The sequence below is a fragment of the Phaethon lepturus genome, unplaced genomic scaffold (assembly GCF_000687285.1).
Source record: "Phaethon lepturus isolate BGI_N335 unplaced genomic scaffold, ASM68728v1 scaffold5664, whole genome shotgun sequence".
NCBI classification, from domain to species: Eukaryota; Metazoa; Chordata; class Aves; order Phaethontiformes; family Phaethontidae; genus Phaethon; species Phaethon lepturus.
Genome location: NW_010532581.1, coordinates 1,825 through 20,959, shown reverse-complemented (window position 1 = coordinate 20,959; position 19,135 = coordinate 1,825). Strand labels below are relative to the sequence as shown.

Here is a 19,135-nt window from a genome sequence, read left to right as displayed (position 1 = left end):
CTTTCCCATCATCAGAATTCTGCCTGGTTGGATTTTTGATGAATGCCCAGATTTTAGTATCTGTTAGAGTGAAAGAAAAGCTGTATTTTTCTCCCAGAAGAACAAATGAGGAGACAGACCTTGCGGCCTGTGCAGCCTTGAAAGTATGGAAGAGCAAAGCCCAAGCAGACAGAAGCAGAGGAGAACAGTGGTAGCAGGTTTGGGCTGAGCTGAAAGACCTCTGGGAATAGGAGTTATTTTATGTAAAATCCATCACACCTTTGCTAACCTCTCCTTGGCCCTTTGGAAGAAACAATGATGTAAGTAAGCATGATTACCACTTATAAAAAGAGATATTCAGTCCCTGGTCACAAAACTTGTCAAGATTATGGAAAAAGCTAATGGGAAAACTTGATTTCACTTGAATTCCCTGTAATGCTATCCCCATACCCCAAATCAAAGGATCTTAAACATGACCAATTAGAAAAGTGTGTTAGCACTAGCTTATGGTGGTAAAGTCTTTTAATAAAAACAGAAATTGGATGAGAACTTAAACTGGACATCTACATGGACAGGTAGACATCTAAACTGTTGCAGCTAAAACCCATGCCATGCTAAGTCATTCCCACAGAGTATAAACCTGAAATAGTCAGCTAAGTTTTCCCTCCACTGTTTTACTCCTAGGGAGACATGGACTTTTAAAAGCTGGAGTAGCTTTAGTTGACTGTGGGGTGCTCTCCTCCTGAGGTGGAACATTTTTATCCAAAAAAGAGGTGTCTCTTTTTTGTCCCCCACGCAGGGTAGTCTTGCTTCCCATTTTTGTTCACTGAAAATGGCAGCAATGATCCCACCTAAGCAGGTTCTCTCAGTGCAGCTTTTTCCCTGACTCTTGATTTTCATTTTCTGGCTTCCTTCTTCCTCTTGGCAGTCCATCCCATTATTTTCAAAGTCACATTTCTTTCTCAGCTCACATACTGCTTACTCTTCTGCCACAATCATTCTTCTTCTTCCTCTAGTCCGTGAACTGACAGCTCATGGTTTATTACACCATTTTGCACAACAGCTAACAGTAACTTCCTACTTTTAACATGCTTTCACTCCAGATCAGCTAATAAACAACTGCCACAACATTTCATAAAGAGCTTGTTATGTATGTATTCAGTCACTCACTGCAGAATGGGTCTTGGTCCGAGGTATCAAAATAAGCTTTTGTTGGTGAACTCTTTGGGATTAGCAGTTTTTTCCATCTATCAGCATAATAACCTGAAATCCAGAGTTGAAATATTTCATTTCAGACGTTTAGCAAAATCATGATAAACATCTAATTACACAAAAGAGAACTCACCCAAAGTGACAGATTTGGCTTTAATTTTCTTAAATATACTCTGAGAAAGTAAATTGACATGGAAAATGCAGGAATCCCCCGAGTATAATAGAATGCAGTATGCAAGTATTTCATTCTTCTAATATATTAGTATCACTAAAATTGTCATAATGTAATAGTTGGAGTCTATTTAGTCTAGAGTACTAACTCTAAGAAATAGCGCTTATAAACTCCTGAAGAGGTAATAAAAACAAACACAAAAAAGTAGCCCACATATTTGCAGAGAACAGTTACAGAAGAGCTTCACATTAGATAAAATTCTTTCCTTTCTCTTTTGAATCATTAAAGTAAATATTTTTAAACCCTTTAGTCTATAATTGTGGATATTATTTAATAAAATGTTACATACTTTGTACACCTCCTAAGCCTGTGGATGTAAGGTAGAAAGAACTTTTGGGTTATACAATTCTATGCTTATTGTCTTTGGGGCTTGATAACAGTCCTTGTTTCTATAACAGCTGATCCCATTCTCTCCTTCTTGATTTCTTTACCTAGACTGGACAACGAGGGCTAGTTCTAAGCTGCAGAGCTGCCACTGCAAGGCGGCAAGCAGGAAAGCTTGTGGTAGAAGGATGTTGCTTCTCCTCTGTTCCCAGATTCAGCTGCCTGCTGTTTCTTCATAGGTTTTAAGGTTATATAAAAAAAAAAAAAAGTGACAGCTGACCAGTCAAATATTTCTCCACCTCTAGCTCATGTAAATGCATCAGGCATGGCTAATAACCGTGCTGAGGAAGTCCTGGAGTCTTCCCGCCCTACTATAAGGTCCTGTTATAGTTGGGTTTTAGTAAGAAATAGCATACAGATCTGCCTATCTATGCTTTTTCTTTAAACCTGATCCAACTAATATAGGGCGTACATCCTAATACAAGGATGTAAAAAAGACAAGGTATGAATTGAAAGTTAACTTCTAATTAAATATTTTAAAATTTTCATTCTTAAGAAAACCCTGTCAACTAGGAAATGCTCACACTGTTGTAGCTCACACTGTTGTAGCTCACACTATTGTAGCTCTTTTTAAACTGTCCCCAGAACCTCTCTAAAAGCAATAAAACTGCAAACAACTAAAACCCCCTCCAAATAAAAGATGGATTCCAAAAGAAGAGCCAGAGAAACCATGAAGTTGCTATCAACATTATTACTCTTAAATAAAAACCACAAGTACTCTAGGGATGATAACACACTGTGAAAGCCTAAAGTGCTGAACTAAGTAGAAGTTGTTTCTCTGTAGAAAGGAAATACACTGAATCCATTTCAGACTGGAAAGCATAATGATCAAAGTTTAGGAACATTCAGCACCTGTGTCTAACAGGGATAATTATAAAGCAGACAAAGCCGTAAACTTTAAACTACTTTAAACAGTATGCAGTTCTGCATGCGATCAGTCTCTACAGATCCCTTAACACAGTACTACAGATCTCTGGAATAGCTCCAGAAAGAGCTAGGCTGGATTTCCCAGAAAATCTCACCCAGCCCAGAGCAGGTATCATAACACTTACCCAGTACCGGACAGGACATTGGTTGGAAAGCTTCACAGTCAACACATTTTCCTCTCTTGTAATCCAAGTAAGAGTCACAGGGATATGTTATTATGTCACACCTTCTTTTCAAAGATGATAAGAAGAGAAAGACAGATCTTTGATGGTCACACTTAAAATACTGAAGTCCTTCAGGAAAGAAAAAACGAAATATACGAAGAATAGGTAATCATTTTTCTTCACGAAATAAAAGGTGTTATCAAAGTAATCCCATTTACCTGAGTCGTTCTTTTAGTTAGCCATGCTTTTATTCTCTGGTTAGTTGACCACCAAGTGTAAAATATGGATGCACACACACAAGAAGAAGAAATTGAACACTATTTTGAATATTACAGGTACAGAGAAAAGTCTACAGGGTTTTATATGAAAAAAGTTGTCCACTAAATCCTATCAGATTTACAGAATTTCTTCTTATAAAGCATGAGTCTGAGTTAAAATTTGCCCTATTGCAGCCCAAGCAGAATGTTTTGGCAGAAAAATTACCATGAGGAATACTTCAGAGATCCTTCTCTCTAGTTTTCTGGGGTAATAAATTCCTTCCTTTCCTAGCAAAACAAACTATGAGAATCGTACAGATGAAGATGATCCTGAGACTTAAGGGATTCTTCCATACTCACAGACACACATGTGGAAGCCCTATGCTTTTGTAGCAGCTCTAATTTGTAGCAGCACTGTGCACATTAGTAATAGAAACCTAGACACACATAAATATATCCAAAAAGAGTAAACAAAAACAATGGTCAGCAACCTTGCCTAAGATTTACAGAGGTTGATATAAGCAAATTTCTGCAGCAAAAGATTATGTCATAAAGCTGTTTTCATCCTAGAGCCTAAAAGACCCATCCAAGACCTAGTCCACCTTTGCCAATCAGGAGGAACCTGAGACACAGTGAAGATTTGAAAGCCTTGCCTTCCATGTCATATGCAAGTGATGCTGTCCAAACCACTTGTACACAACATCTTCCCCCATGCCTAGCCATACATAAACACAGAAAAATAATGATTACGAAATGGAGATTGTATATGTATTATAATAATAGAAGTCCATCATACCAATAATAATGGTATGGTGGAATATATATGCTTACAGGAAGATCTTTGTTCAAAAAAAAGATATCAAATGTCTTTGTTATTTCTCATTTTCTGAGTGGGGGTGGAAAAGAAAGAATACAATGCCCTCAGCTCCCATATTACCAAATATGTGCAGTGTCCATTGAATTCAGTTTAACCTTTTTTGATTTGCTCTTGAACTCTTTTCTCAATAATTGAATACATTTTTATTTACCACTAAATACTGTTTGTGGACAACCAGGCTGATCCATTCCTCCATTTGGATAGAAATCAATGGTTCCTAATGGTTTCTTGAAACCTAGTGCTAAATAAAAACACCATGAATCAAAAAAACATAAACAGAATTATGCAATTATTTACCATTATATTAATTACAAAATAACATGGAGGTCTTTAATAAAATTTTTGCAACTATGCTACTCATAGTCATGAGTTAAAATCCATGGCTTTTCTTCTTTTTAAGAAAATTATACACATGTAAAATGCTCTACATAAATGTATACAAATTTGTGTAAGATTCCTACGGCCACAAAAGAAAAAGGAAAGAACAGAAGCAATTATTCAGTGCTGTAGCTGAGATATTATTTGCACAAAGAAACTTAAGAAATTCATGTTCTCTCCAGCAACCAAAATTCTCTGCCAATGTAATTTTCATTAGAGTAAGATTTTTTTGCATGTGACATAGGATTCTGAGCTACACTAATATAAGCAGTATATCAAAGTAGAAAAAATCTATATCTGTCTTATAAAAGACCATGAGTAAGATTTAGTTCAGTCTGACCTACCTTCCTTTTACCACACACTATCTTTATTCACATAATTGGAACATTACAAAAATTGGTATTTTACAGCTTTACACATAAATTTGTATACTAAAATGCCTAATTTTTAATATTATTAAAGAACCTGATATGAAACTACACAAATAATGGGACAAGTATGGTAGGTTTGAAAGGGTTACTTATGGATTGGAGAAAAAAATTAAACCAGAATACAGAATGGATGAAGCACACTTTACAACATTCCTCATTTTAACCTTACAGTAATGTGATTTAGAATTTTAAGCAGTGGTTCGGTAGTGTACTAACATGATACAGCTGAGACTGGCTGTCTCAGAAGGGACTAATTCAGTGATAATCATGTGCTTACAACCTCTATGTTCATACACACTAGCACAGCAGAAGAATGTTAATGCTAAACTATTTTGGAAATAGCAGTATCATAAATTAATGCAATAGGCATGCTTTATTCAATGTGGAGACTTGTTTTTTTCATATGCAGAGGGAATATACTATAACAAACAAGACATAAATGACAGTGGTGCAATTTCTACTTTTGCATGACATTACACGGACTCATGATGACATGGTTATATACATACGCCTTCAGCTAGCTGTTGGACATAAAAGTTTTTTCAATATTTTCAGGTTCAGTCATGAAACTTCACTCACTCAATAACATGGCTACTCATGTCAGAACTGAACAAAACAGCCCGTCACTGCTTAAGTCATTAGTGAAGTCGAGTTGCAATTTCTTGCTGAATAAGCATAATAACATACAGTATGATTTCAAAAGTATAGACATTGTTAGAAAGCAACAGCACAGGAGTCCACCTGATAACACAAAATATACTTCTGCAGCACTATTGGGATGTTACTGAAACAGCTTATCCCTTCTCTTTTGCTCTCCTGCCTTTCCTCAAGTTGAAATAGGAAAGTTAAGGCTATGTCATTACCATCAGTATCTGAATGGATTACATCAACAAACTGTGCATCAGTATGATCCAGTCTCCTCTCTGGTGGTTCTCGAGTGAATGAAGGGCCCGCTGGATCAAGACCTAAATGAAAATAACACTAGCATTACAAACCCTGGGGTCTGTTTCTACAGATATATACAAGACCAACATCTGAGCATTATTCATCAATGACTCTTCATTTTCCTGGGATAATAATAAAAATAAAACCCAGCACAATTATTCTTAAGTTTCCATTCTTCAGCTCGCTAAGCAAAGCAAGGGTTCCTACCACAACACTGACCAACTCATATCTTTGAATTTCTCTCTCTCCCTAATTAGTTGTGCACATCTTCCAGTCCTCCAGATGAATTATAAGCCAACAGTATTAGGGATCAAATCAGGATTATTAATTTTGTCCTTTTCCCCAGAAAACACCATAACTATTATGTACTTCATAAAAACAAAACACACAATATAACCACTCTCACCACTAGAACACAAAATGAAGGCATCTTGGATGAAGACAATTTCGAACATGCCTCAATCACTTTATCAGTTGTTGTTGAAATTACTTATAGAAAAACAATTGTTATATACAACAAAGTAAAACACTAGTTTTCAACCACATTTTCACCTGAAGGACGTATGGAAATCTTTTACTCAAATAAAAATTCAGCTGTGACGAAAGAGATTCCAACTGAGATCCACAAGAAGCACCTTCATAGAATCATTAAGGTTGGAAAAGACGTCTAAGATCATCAGTCCAACTTTGTATCAAGGAGGAGGGGATTTGGGTGTTAGTGTATTTAAAACATAAACAATACATATTCTCATTAATTTCAGGGATAGGGAATTATGTTGTGCAGCCCTGGTGAATTTCAAGATGGTAATTTCTGTCTTTCACAGGAAAGTGAAATCATTAGCTGAGGTTTGCTCTGCTTCTGTTTTCTTGACGACAAAAGTACAGACGAAGAGGGGAAATGAAAAAGCAGCAAGGATGGAAAATACAACTGTCATGGCAAAAGATATTCCTACACTTAAATGACTTCTAATTGCATTCTCACTGATTGAGAAACAGGGACGTACTATGACCTTAGCTTATCCAAATGTGTCTTACGATTTAACTGGCAGATGTTCTTTAAGAACTAGTCTAGAAAGGCTTTCTCTCAAGATCAGGATAACCAAGACCCAAACTATCACAGGGGATCATGGAATGCCAAGAATTCACATTCATAGTACCCCAGGTGACAAAGGTCATCATTTCAGTCCACTAATTAGTTTTATATTTCAGAAACCTCCAAACAGTGAAGAAGAAAAAATGTTTTTCTTCCTTTTTTTTTAAATTTCATTTTTCCAACATCAGTTTGGGCCATCTGCTCAACTTTTTTGAAAGAAAGAGTATCAAAACAGTCACTTAAGAGGTTATGAGCCTTATGTGTTTGGACTACCTGCGAGCATCTGACCTCAGAAACTACATGGATCTCCTAGCTCCCAATTACTGTACAGAAAGGGCACAGACCTGCTAGCCTAGCATTACAATCAAGACTGTCTCCAATCAGTGACGCTATCAAACTCTAGGGAATTGTGTAAAGTGGAAATGAGTATTCTTAATAAAAAGAATATAGCTGGAGCCTATCACACTCTCACAAAATGCCCTGACTTTAAGATTACTGTACTAAAAGGGGAGGAGTCTCTAATTCCCTTTCTTAAGGCTGACTACTGGCTCCTCTTCACATTTTGGGAAAAAAATTATTTAAGTACTCTGAAGAGAGTGTTTTGAGCTATGAATCTCAAGGAGAGGTAACCGCCTCCTTTCAGCCTGAAAAAAGCTGCTCTCTCAAATCCAAAACACTGTCAGGATCCAACAGTTCCTTCTCCCCTTAGCACCTTTTCTGATAGCTTAGTAAACTTCCTTCTCAACACGCTGGCTGCAGTGAGTTTTGCACTTTCACCACAAGAAGTATCTGGAGCCTGTGCATCCAAATTAGCACTGTGGGTTCTGCCCTAGGAACCAGCATCTAAAAGTTAATCATAAACCTCGTGCAACCCTGGTCCTGAAAGATGTACCCAAATGACAGTACTCCAATTTTCACTGTATGCACCACTTCCAGCAGATGACAATGCTGACGATGTCACAAGCATGAGGTAACATTTGCAGTATCCATACATGGGCTAGACACCTGATTTAAGCTCCCTGTAGCAGATAGCTTGACGTACTAAAGCCTGCATCGTGTTCAGATACCTCAAACTCAAACTAAATTGTTGTGGTCTCACCTGTGGTCTCATCAAGAGCTTTTGAACTTCCCTTCCGAAGGACATGACTTGCTCCATCAACTAGACAGAAACTCAGGTACTATGTCATTTAACTTAAGTGGCATTTGGATGCAGCACTCAATTTTCATTAGAGAGACTAGAGGTAACCAGGTTAGAAAATTTCAGCTGTAACTTATGTCTTGACGGCAGACTTTTGCAATTTTCTGAACTTCTATCAGGGATATATTTTTCCTTGTGTATGTTACTAAATAATCATTTCTCAGTTGTCGATATTTCAGTGCTAGAATCTATGTGATTCACAACTATGACAACAATACAAGGTACATTAGAATATGTGTATCGGGTTTAAAAGCCTTACCTGTAATTCTGCCAATTTTGCCATTATACTTCTGGCCAACAAAACCAGCTATATGAGCCCCAAGACTAACACCAATCATATACACCGTGTCAAGAGAAGCTCCATCTACCTATCAAGGGAAAAAAAAAAACAAGAACAAAGGCACAACCACACACATGGTTAACTGAACAGACATCAGCAGAGTGATTTTCCACTTGAAAACAAAACTTTTCACTTTTTGCCACCACTCTAAGGTATATTTCTATCTCTCTAACTTTAAAAACAAATGGGAATTACAAAGTTCTTTTCAGTTTGACATTCTGTACTAGTTAAACAGTGTAATAATTATGAACTTCTTTGACTAGAAAAATATAAAAAGGAAGCTTGAGTCACATTTCTTTCAAACTGTTACACAAATTAGAAAGGGAGCATGGGGAGGGAAGAGGAAGACATCAGATACAAGAAAGACAAACCAAAACTATGAACTAGTAAAAAAAAAAATCTATCTCCCCCTCCGTTATCCTTTCAAGGGATAGGGATGTCCTTTCAGACAGATCTGCTAAATAATGGTGCCAAATGCACACCTGCAGGAAAACCTTAAGATGCCCATTCTACAAAGTAGGCAGTATTTAAAAAAAAAACCCAAAATCTACCGAACTCTGAAATAGTATCAGCAGAACTGTTAGAATCTCTGCAAAGTGATGGGATGATATGTGGGGTCTGAAATATTAATGCATCTCAAAACGAATTAACAAAGGCCTCATGACAGCTTGCAAGTATGAAACTGATAGCTGTGGGACACAACATACCCCCCACCACCACTTTGATGACTCGCACAACAAGATCGGCCCAAGCACGACCCTGCAGTCATTGCTTTGCCAGACATATCTGTAAGCAGCAATTAACCACAAATCTGTATCAAGAAATTTGCAAAATACACCTTCTTAACCCACTCTGGATTAGAGACTGTTCTTACAGTCCTATTTTATTTTTCTATCCCATAACAATAGATTTACTGTTATAATTACAAATTGTTATCACTACATCTGGTCCCAGAGGGCAGATTCTGATAGGGTCTCTCTTCTTTCACCTCATCCTTTCTTAAAATGATGGGGTTTTTACTCAAATTCCACACAAACATTTTCTTACTGCACAGCATTCAAAATTTCTGAGAATGGCTGGGAAAAGAAGTGGTGAGTATAGAAGAAAAAACAAGTGATAAATCTAGCAATGCCATAAATCAAATAACATGTTTTGTTCATTTCATTAAGCAATAAATCTAAAGCCCAATTAAGACATTGGCATCAGGAACTGTTTCAACAACTCCCTCTAGAATTAAGAAGTTTATATTATTTTGGAACAAATATTTATATCTCTGTCAGTGATTTCTTTTTCATTTACAATCATTTATTACAGTAGTTTAATAGTGAAAAAAGTAGTGTAATGTTTCTGTAAAATTTTAATGCTGCATACTATTTGAACATCTCTCATTTCACCTCCCCACTGGTGCATTCATTCTTTCCAGAAGACCTAAAACTTCCAGCTGGCTAAAGAAATCAGATGGACTCTTAGACATACTTCAATGAAAGGATAGTAAGAACTCAGCTGGTGTTAAAGATATGCAGTAATAACTGCAGGCAAAGTTAGTAAATACTTTGGTAAAGAAATGTCATTTGATATTGTTCACTAGGCTTCTCTTTAGATGTATTTTAAATATCCATTCCCACCCAAACTATGCTATTTAAACTTATTCAGAACAGATACAACTCTCTGCCTTACCAGCATCTGATCAACATAGTTCTTCAGTATTTCTGCAACTTTTTTGCAGTTTTCAACAGCAGTTATATAATTCACAGTTGTAGCACCACGATTCCAATCAACTACAATGAGATTAATATCTTCTGAAGACAGTAAAAACTCTTTTATGTCACCTAGCCATGCCGGTGGAGATCCTGTTGGTCTGAAGCCATGAATAACAAAGACAATTTTCTTGGAGATATTAAGGTACTTGGATGCAGTAACATTATGTTCAATGAGTCTCTCAGAACAACTTGGATTTTCCTTTGTGTATAGCAGTAGCTGAACTTGGAGTTTTGTTCCAGACAAAGCATTGCCTATATTAAGATCTGTAAATTCAGGACATTTTTCCTCCTCATCTGAAAAAGATGGAAATGTTAGATTGTCATTTGATGAGTCAGACCACCTGAAATACGCCCAGGACATTTTTCCTCCTCATCTGAAAAAGATGAAAATGTTAGATTGTCATTTCATGAGTCAGACCACCTGAAATACGCCTTCTTCAGTTTTCTTTCCACATTTTCCCAGTAAAAGTGGAGAACTACCATTTCATCCACTCCAGACGTTTGGAATGAGGTGCTAGAATGTGCATTGAACAAGGAGACAGGGTTTAACTAAGACCCTGCAGATACCACCATGCTCCTCTGAACCCTTCAAACACAAAATTAACCCTTCTAATTGTTCCCAAACCATATATATTTCTCCATAACAAATACAAATTAGTGGTCCGCGTTGATAAGATCCTTTGCTTAATCATGAAATTTAAGTTCTCAGAATTTTTTCACAAGTAGTGTGTGTTGTATAAACAGGAAGACTGCTGTGGTTGTTTCTTCCTCTTTCAGCCAGGGTGTCGAAGTTGCTAATCCTTAGGCCTTATTGCTTGATCTAGCAATAAGAAACAATTGCCTGACAGTACAGGATGACACAGAACCCTTCCCTGGTTTTGGATCACCATCAGGATACCATTACCAAGAAACAAAGAAAGAAGAAACAAAGGATCCTGTTCTGAGTTTGAAAAAGTAAGAGTCTGTAACATCAATGTACAGAAGGCACAAGCAAAAATGTAGTATTTAGCATTTCTGACCTTGGTCAGTTATGATATACAACGTTAAGCTGCAGATAGTCAGGATCAACAAGAGGATGGAGATTTTGAGAAGAATCTAAAAAGAATTAATTTTTCCCCTGTTAACTTATCAACATGAAAAGTTAACACTTTAAAAAGTATCCTTTAGCTGTTGAGGTCATACTGTGTGGATATGCTCCTTCAGGATTCTGGGCACAACACTGACACCTGTCACAGTTCTACTGCATGGACCCTTCACCTTTGCTATGGTGTTAGCTGGTTTATGGCCAAAGAAATTTGGGCCAATCTTTTGACTTCTAGTGGGCTACGCTACTTTACACAGGCTTTTACCTGATATTTGATGGCAGCTTTCTCAATTTTTCCATCATCAACAGCTGTGTAACACAAGAGTCAGTCAACTTCAAGAAAGCAAAAATAGGAAGAGGAATAGCACCTACTCAGTTCCTTAAAAAATAATAAAAAACTAACCCAAATTTCTTAGAATTTTTGAGTTATAGGAGAGGTAGTTCTAGCTCTTCTTTTCCCAGCAAGAGGCTAGCAGGCAGAACTGAATCCACCACATTTGCACATCTGCAACAGACAGAGAGCCCTCACCAGTTTATGAAGCTGCGAAGGGCAAGTGCAGGGTATCTGAAAAATGTATTTGATACTATACTGCAGATCTAAACAAAGCTAAACAATATGAAGTACAGCATTTCATTTGGTAAAGACACTAATCCACTTAGGGAACTAGACCAATCACCTCTAGGCCAAACCGTGTATCTACAATGACTAGACCAGTCACCTCTGGAATGGACATCACAAAAAATCATGGATATTTCCAAAATGGAGCAGGGTTGAAGTTACAGAGTGTTAGAAATGGCCTGAAACATCCTGTCTCAAATCATCCAGACCAAGTTTCATGCCTATCATCACCTATGACAATAGCTACAAATATTCCATCTGGGAAAAGTTAGACTTATCTACATTTCAAAATAAGTATCACAGTTCTCCTCATTTGGACACTGAATCATTTAAGTAATGTTTACTGAGATTAGTGGAAAGGTTATTAACTAGCTACTGACACAGGGAGACATCTCAGTGTCATTGCTGAGACTTATCCAAGAAGTTCTGAAATTAAGAGCTGTTCAGCTGCAGTTGCCTTGAATTTAAGGAAAATAATGGTATATGACCTGGTAAAATGTCATACATGTGACATGATACTGAGATGTTAATAGAATGTGTCACATTTAATCTCTAATTTTCATATAATGACATATGACAATAAAACTAGAATAGAAATTTATTACACAAATGTCAGATACAAAGCTAAATGATAATAAACAGCCACTTCATTATATCTTTGCTATTCAGACTCAAAGCTACAACATGAAACTCCTTCATTTTTGCCTAATATTGTTCTTAAATCCAAGTTTAATCACTGATCCTTATAATTCACTCCTGCATATCTAACATATTAAAGATTCATGCTACGATATTGTTGAAGTGTTCCTCCATATCAATTTAATTGTTTTGTTTTGTTATCATTTGATTGGCAGAAATAAGAATTCTTTTTTCTAAAGCCAGTGGAATGACAGTGACATAAACCAGAGACACAGTCTGGTCCATGGAGGTGAGAAATTTATCACAAGGAAATTATTTTAACTGACGAAACCTATTTACTAGCTGGCAAATGTCAAAGGGAAACAACTTGTTTACTTATGGCTGTGAAATGACACAAGTTATTCTTTGAAAAATAAACAGAGGAAGACAGAAAAGATGATGTCTTTACTGTGGAATTAGATAAGTACTATAAATAGATTCATAGATTTAATACTTTGAATTGTTTAGCAAGGAGTCATCGAGAGGAGGTTTTTCAAACTCTTGTTTCTGATTGATTACTGGAAGGAATACCCAGCTGCCCTTTGTGCACACCTGTGGGAGTACTCATATACACTCTTCTGTAAAGACAGAACATGCAGATCAGGGTTGGGCAGTTACATATGCAGTTTAACTCAGTTAATATACAATTTTAACTGTCCTGTGTATGTTTGTAACATTCTAAGTATCTTCTGTGGTTGGAAAGGGCAAAATCTTAAGTGCACATTGTTTTTTTGGTAACAATTTTGCTATTTAAAGCATAATGCATAACTTGAAAACTTGTCAACCTATCAAATCAGCAACAAACAATAAACTTACATTAATACGTTAAAACTATTTCACAATTACGTCTTTGTACAAAGTGCACATACCTGAGTGTGTCTCTGTGCAAAGTACAGCCAGAGATAAAGTATCAGGCTTTGTTCTATTTACTTTAAAATGAAAACCTACATCTCAGCTTCAAAGTGATCGAATTCTCTTTACTAATCGTCTGCTCCATTAGGCATAATTCACAACGTTTAATCTTTAGATCAATTTAAATGAAGGAATATTCACTTTCTATGCTTGAATAAAGCCAAGAGACTACATAGCAAAGACTAAGCTCACGGTTCTTACCTGATTTCACCCAGTATATCAAACAGATGAAGAAACACCATTTCAGCATGTGGAAATGGAGAAAAGCAATAGGTAATATCCACAGACAAGTGGCAAATCTAGTGTTTCCTTATAGTACGCTAGATTTCTAACCTAACTGAATGCCACAAATGAAGTGACATGTAGAGTAGGAAGCAGAAAGCAAAGCTGTACTCAAGCTTCTGCAATTCATGACTCCTCCTATTGAATGACTTCAGTAGGTAGGGTGGTTTCTGGTCTTTGAGGGTTGGGACTGGTTTCTTATCTATTTCCCTCTCTCTTTGGCTATCAGCAGATTTACACGTAAGCAACTGATGTTATATATTACTGACAACTCTCTTACATGCATGGGATTTAGGAAGCAGAGTAACTAGTGGTACATCACAGTAGAGACCCACTGTGCATCTTTTTTTTTTAAGTGTGTCACTCAGCTGCAATTAGAGGCACCAAGATGGGCAAAAGAAACTTAGAACAAAAAGTATCCTGGTGACAGAAGGATTTTTCTGTAAGAACTTGAAAATAATTCTGATAACTGTATCTCCACGGTTTATTTTTGCACAAAATTATCTTCTGAGCTTTTTCCAAGGAGTCATTCCCTAATCTAAATCCAGAGGCAGTCTGTGAAAGCACTTACATGGGAGAGAGATGGAGCTCAGAGTCCCACGAATCTCACTCAGTCACTGACTTGCTGGATGCTTTGGGTGTGTAACTGAACTTCATTCCCTCTGTGTCCCCAGCTACAAAACAGATGAAGAAACATTTGGTTTTGTGAAGCTCATTTATTTACAAACCAATTCACTGGGTAAATCTGAGAGGACAAATTTCAGTTTCTTGGAGTTCCCAGTGAGGCAAAGGGACAGATAAACTCTGCATTACTCAAGTGAGATGTCTGGATGCTCAGTTTGCCTGTATCTGGACCCCAATTACTTCCACTGAAGAGGAAAGAACAAACCATAACCACTCAAATATCAGAGACATGCATCCCAGAAATGTTTTTTTTGCATAGTGTATCCTTCACAGTGCCTCTAAACATAAGGTCTAGGTCTCCTTGTCTCCTTTTCCATCCACAACTGTTAAGGGGGGGTGTGTGTTTCACTATTTACCTTTAAGTGATCAGCCTCTTCACCTCGCTGTGTGATTCTGAGCAGCTCAACAAAGCTGTGCTACACAAGCTCCTGCAGCAGAAAGCCTTTAGTAAATCTCTTCAAAGTCTTTTCCCCTTTGAATGCAGCCAGAAAGAGAAGATGCAGTAAGCCCACTCATATGAAAATCAACTGAGCTTAATCAGTGACCTTTTATTACTTTTTTGCTTTCATTTCTCAAATTCGTCACCCTATTCTCAGTAAAGTTCACCAAGGCAGTTCTTGTTATTCCTTTGCATTCCCTCTTCATCTCAAATCTTTGACACTTTGTCCGACTGATATTATAAAAGCACAGCCCTACTGGCATTACGTATTACTCAGAACCAGTAATGGTATAGTGTCAGTTTGGCTCTTTCCCCTCTCTACTTTTTAATATAAATTATTGTTACAACAAAAACTTAGTGCACCCAAGCAACCACCAGTTAGGCAGCCCCAGCACATGTTCATATTCAAGTTAAAGCATGGAGAGCTCAACAGCACTGAAAATGAACTGGTAATAGCCCGAGTAATATATCTGCTGTGCTTATCCAAGAGCCAGTCACCTGATGTTAGAAGAAAATTTTACATATGTACCTTTACATATACCGAATGCCACTAGTTGTGAATAAACACTTGTTCTTTTATACATAGATGAATGGGGAAAAGAAAGGAAATTTTAAGTTCCCTCTTGAACTGAAAACCAGTAAGCCCAGCTCACATGTGGGTAGAGTACTGTGCTACCCGTGTCGATATAATGACCCATGAAACAGTTTTAAAGTCCTCTGAAATCAGTGTCAGGAAAGGACTCCTCTAATCAACGTCCAGAAAGTTTTGTGATATGAATCAGGCTGTTGAACTGATTGTTGGACTCACCTCTCCGTCGTATGCCAAGGGGACTTTGTTCACCAATGGTGGTACTTATGCCTCCTAGAAATTCATAAATCTTAATTACTGTTTGCGTTTACACTGTAGTTTCTACTGACATCCCACTGTCAGGTAAATCTTTCAAGGCGACTCAGTTTCAGGTACACTGTCACAACCAGATGCGAGACCTTCAAAGTTCAGCTACTGCCCATCCTGCTTCACTGCATATTGTTATGTCCACTGCTTTTCTCACAAGGATACACTTCTTCTTGCACTGAAATTCAGAGTTACCTGCTCCAAAAGTGCCTTATGCAAACTAGTGGAGGATGCTGGCACTGCCTCTTCAGCACTCTGACTGTGTCCCACAATGCTCAGGACTCATAGGAGCTGTACCTCCTGAATGAACCCTGATGCTTTAGGGAGATCCTGCAGTCCATCAGCTATTAAAAATCTCTCAAGACTGGACAAGTATTCAGGTTGAAAAAAATATATAAAAATTGCATTTTATTACAGCACAAGATCACTATGATTACTATGGCTTCACCAAGGGTGAATCCTGCATGACCAACCTAGTGGCCTTCTATGGTGGAGGAACCACATCAATGGACAAGCAAAGAGCTGCCGATGTCATCTATCTGGAGTTCTGCAAAGCCTTTGACATGGTCCCCCACAACATCCTTCTCTCTAAATTGGAGAGAGATGGATTTCATGGGTGGATGAGGAATTAGCTGGATGGTTGCATCCAGTGGGTAGCGGTCAACAGTCAGATGGAGATCAGTGTCCCTCAGGGGTTCATACTGGGACCAGTACTGTTTAGTACTTTCATCAATGACATAGACAAAGGATCGAGTGCACCCTCAGCAAGTTTGCAGATGACACCAAGCTGAGTGGTGTGGTTGTCACACCTGAGGGACAGGATACCATCCAGAGGGACCTGGACAAGCTCGAGGAATGGGCCTGTGTGAATCTCATGAGGTTCAACAAGGCCAAGTGCAGGGTCCTGCACCTGAATCAGGGCAACCCCCAGTATAAATACAGGCTGGGGGATGAAGGCATTGAGAGCAGCCCTGCCAAGAAGGACTTGGGGGTACTGGTGGATGAAAAGCTGGACATCAGCCGGCAATGGGCGCTCACAGCCCAGAAGGCCAACCCTATCCTGGGCTGCATCCAAAGAAGCACAACCAGCAGCGCGAGGGAGGTGATTCTGCCCTTCTACTTAGCTCTGGGGAGACCCCACCTGGAGTAATGTGTCCAGCTCTGGAGCCCTCAGCACAGGAAAGACACGAACTTGTTGGAGCGGCTCCAGAAGAGGGCCACCAAATGAATGGCACTTTTACACTTCAGTTTATCCTCGTTAAAAACATTACAGCATGGTTTTCAAGATTAAGATTGAATTCTTACGCAAGCCTCAATATCCTGATCTGTGGTCACATGTAACTACATTTCCCCTTCTAACCTTCTCTCTACCCTCAAGGGTTTTGTAATCTTGGGAAATCCCATTCTCATAAGAATTCTCATTTTCCTTATGAATCAAGCCACTTCTCCGGAAAATATCTTCTCTAACCACTAGCTTGAAAGCGCTGCTCCCTTTCAGGTAAGATGAAAGCACTCCTGGCTTTTGCAATGCAGTATGTTTGACTATGAAAAAAAGCTGCCTAAAGACTAAGGGAAAAACCCTTGCTGGTTGGAAGAAATTTGAGACTCATTATGTATTCTACACTGAGGCTTGTAATTCCTGTAAATTGATAATCCCTTTCTAAATAGACTTGGTAAGTCAGTAACTGAGCCTCCCTTAGAAAAAAATGGGCACTGAGGCAAAGCACACCATCTATGCTTAGGAAAATGAATTCGTTAATAGTATTTTTCACATTGCTGTCATCAGGGTGACTGCTGAAAATGCATTCCTTTGTAAAACAACATTTTAAAAATATATTCTGAATGTTAAACATGTGTACGTGCTTGAAACCTGTTTGTAGCAACCACGCAATAGTGGGTTATAAGGCAGGTATAACTTCAGTTTTAAAGACAGCAATTACCGAATCACAGAATCACAGAATCATTAAGGTTGGAAAAGACCTTTAAGATCATCAAGTCCAACCATCAACCCAACACCACCATGCCCACTAAACCGTATCCTGAAGTGCCACATCCACATGGTTTTTGAACACTTCCAGGGATGGTGACTCCACCACCTCCCCAGGCAGCCTGTTTCAATGCTTGACCAACTCTCTTCATTTGAAGCATCTTAGGTAATCCTTCCTCTATCTGGTGTGTATGACAGTAGTGGCCTCACCGTGCATACCATTTCCTTACTGTTTCTCACTGTGCAACTCCAACAGGAGGTGGGGTTCTGGCTAGTATCGATTTCAAAACCTTAAAGGGTCCTCTTGAAATAATTGACTGTTGTCGTATGATTTTTTTCAGCTTCTTGAAAGGCTAGGTTAACTACAAAAAGGCCTTTCTCCCAAGTTGAGTATCACTTCTCTGCATCTTTAAAACTGCATGAATAAAATTCTATGGGACGAGTCGGACCGTCAGGTCCATGTTGCCACGTATGTGTAGATAATCCATGGATTGCAAAACCCCGCTCAATATGAAATGGATCTTGGTTGGGTGTATTCGCCCTAAAGCCTGATGTACTCCAGCCTCAAAAATTAAAAATTTTAAGGCTTCCTCATGAATTGGGGTCCAGTCCCAGGCAGCTTTTTTGCATGTCAAATCATACAAGGAACGTGCTATGATGGGAAAATCTGGAATGTGTTTTCTCCAAAATACCAACAGGCCTAGGGCATGTTGCAACTCCTTGTTTCCAGGCATTTTTACTTGTTCAAGGGTAGTTAAAGTCTCACGGGGAATACATATTGTTTCTCCCCGCACCAAATGCCTAGGAATTTCACGTTCCAGTTCTTTTTAAATATTGAGAATAGTACAACGTCCGACATTTCACATGTGTATTTCAGTAGTAACTATCACAATGCTTTATCATACTGATAACTAAAAGACTTGAGGGCTTTAAAGGTGTTTGAGGCATTTGCCACCCAGCCCTACTCCAGGTGCTGCAGTATCCACCTGCCGCACGCAGCCAAGGGAGCTTTTCTGCCCTGGCCTCCTACAGTTGTGCGGTCTTCTTCCAGCTCTTCACTGCTTGTTGACAGCTTCACCCAGGTGAGACAGAAATAGTCCAGTGGCCCACATGCTTCTTCCCCAGGTCACGTTTCTGTACATTACATGTGCCTACTGGTAGGTACTGACAACAGTAATCTTTTCCTCCGGTCTGCAAGGAAAACCCAGGAAAAAAAAAGAACATAGTAAGCATCCTAAAACAGAATCACAGAATCATTAAGGTTGGAAAAAACCTTTAAGATCATCAAGTCCAACCATCAACCCAACACTACCAGGCCCACTAAATCATGTCCTGAAGTGCCATGTCCACACATTTTTTGAACACTTGCAGTGACAGT

At 38.4% G+C, this 19,135-nt stretch overlaps 1 protein-coding gene across 1 annotated transcript in view; it reads right to left on the bottom strand.

Annotated features, from left to right (window-relative positions):
- Window positions 1–13,746, bottom strand: part of LOC104619099 (lipase member H-like) — a 19,877-nt gene extending 6,131 nt beyond the window's left edge. Inside the window, exons 1-7 of the mRNA XM_010284873.1 lie at window positions 13,672–13,746; window positions 10,095–10,471; window positions 8,337–8,445; window positions 5,705–5,806; window positions 4,184–4,273; window positions 2,860–3,027; window positions 1,150–1,242 (exon numbers count right to left, since the gene is read on the bottom strand). Coding sequence (XP_010283175.1) covers window positions 1,150–1,242; window positions 2,860–3,027; window positions 4,184–4,273; window positions 5,705–5,806; window positions 8,337–8,445; window positions 10,095–10,471; window positions 13,672–13,720 — 988 coding nt within the window. The 5' untranslated portion in view covers window positions 13,721–13,746. The remainder of the gene's footprint in view (window positions 1–1,149; window positions 1,243–2,859; window positions 3,028–4,183; window positions 4,274–5,704; window positions 5,807–8,336; window positions 8,446–10,094; window positions 10,472–13,671) is intronic.
- Window positions 13,747–19,135: the final 5,389 nt, after the last annotated feature.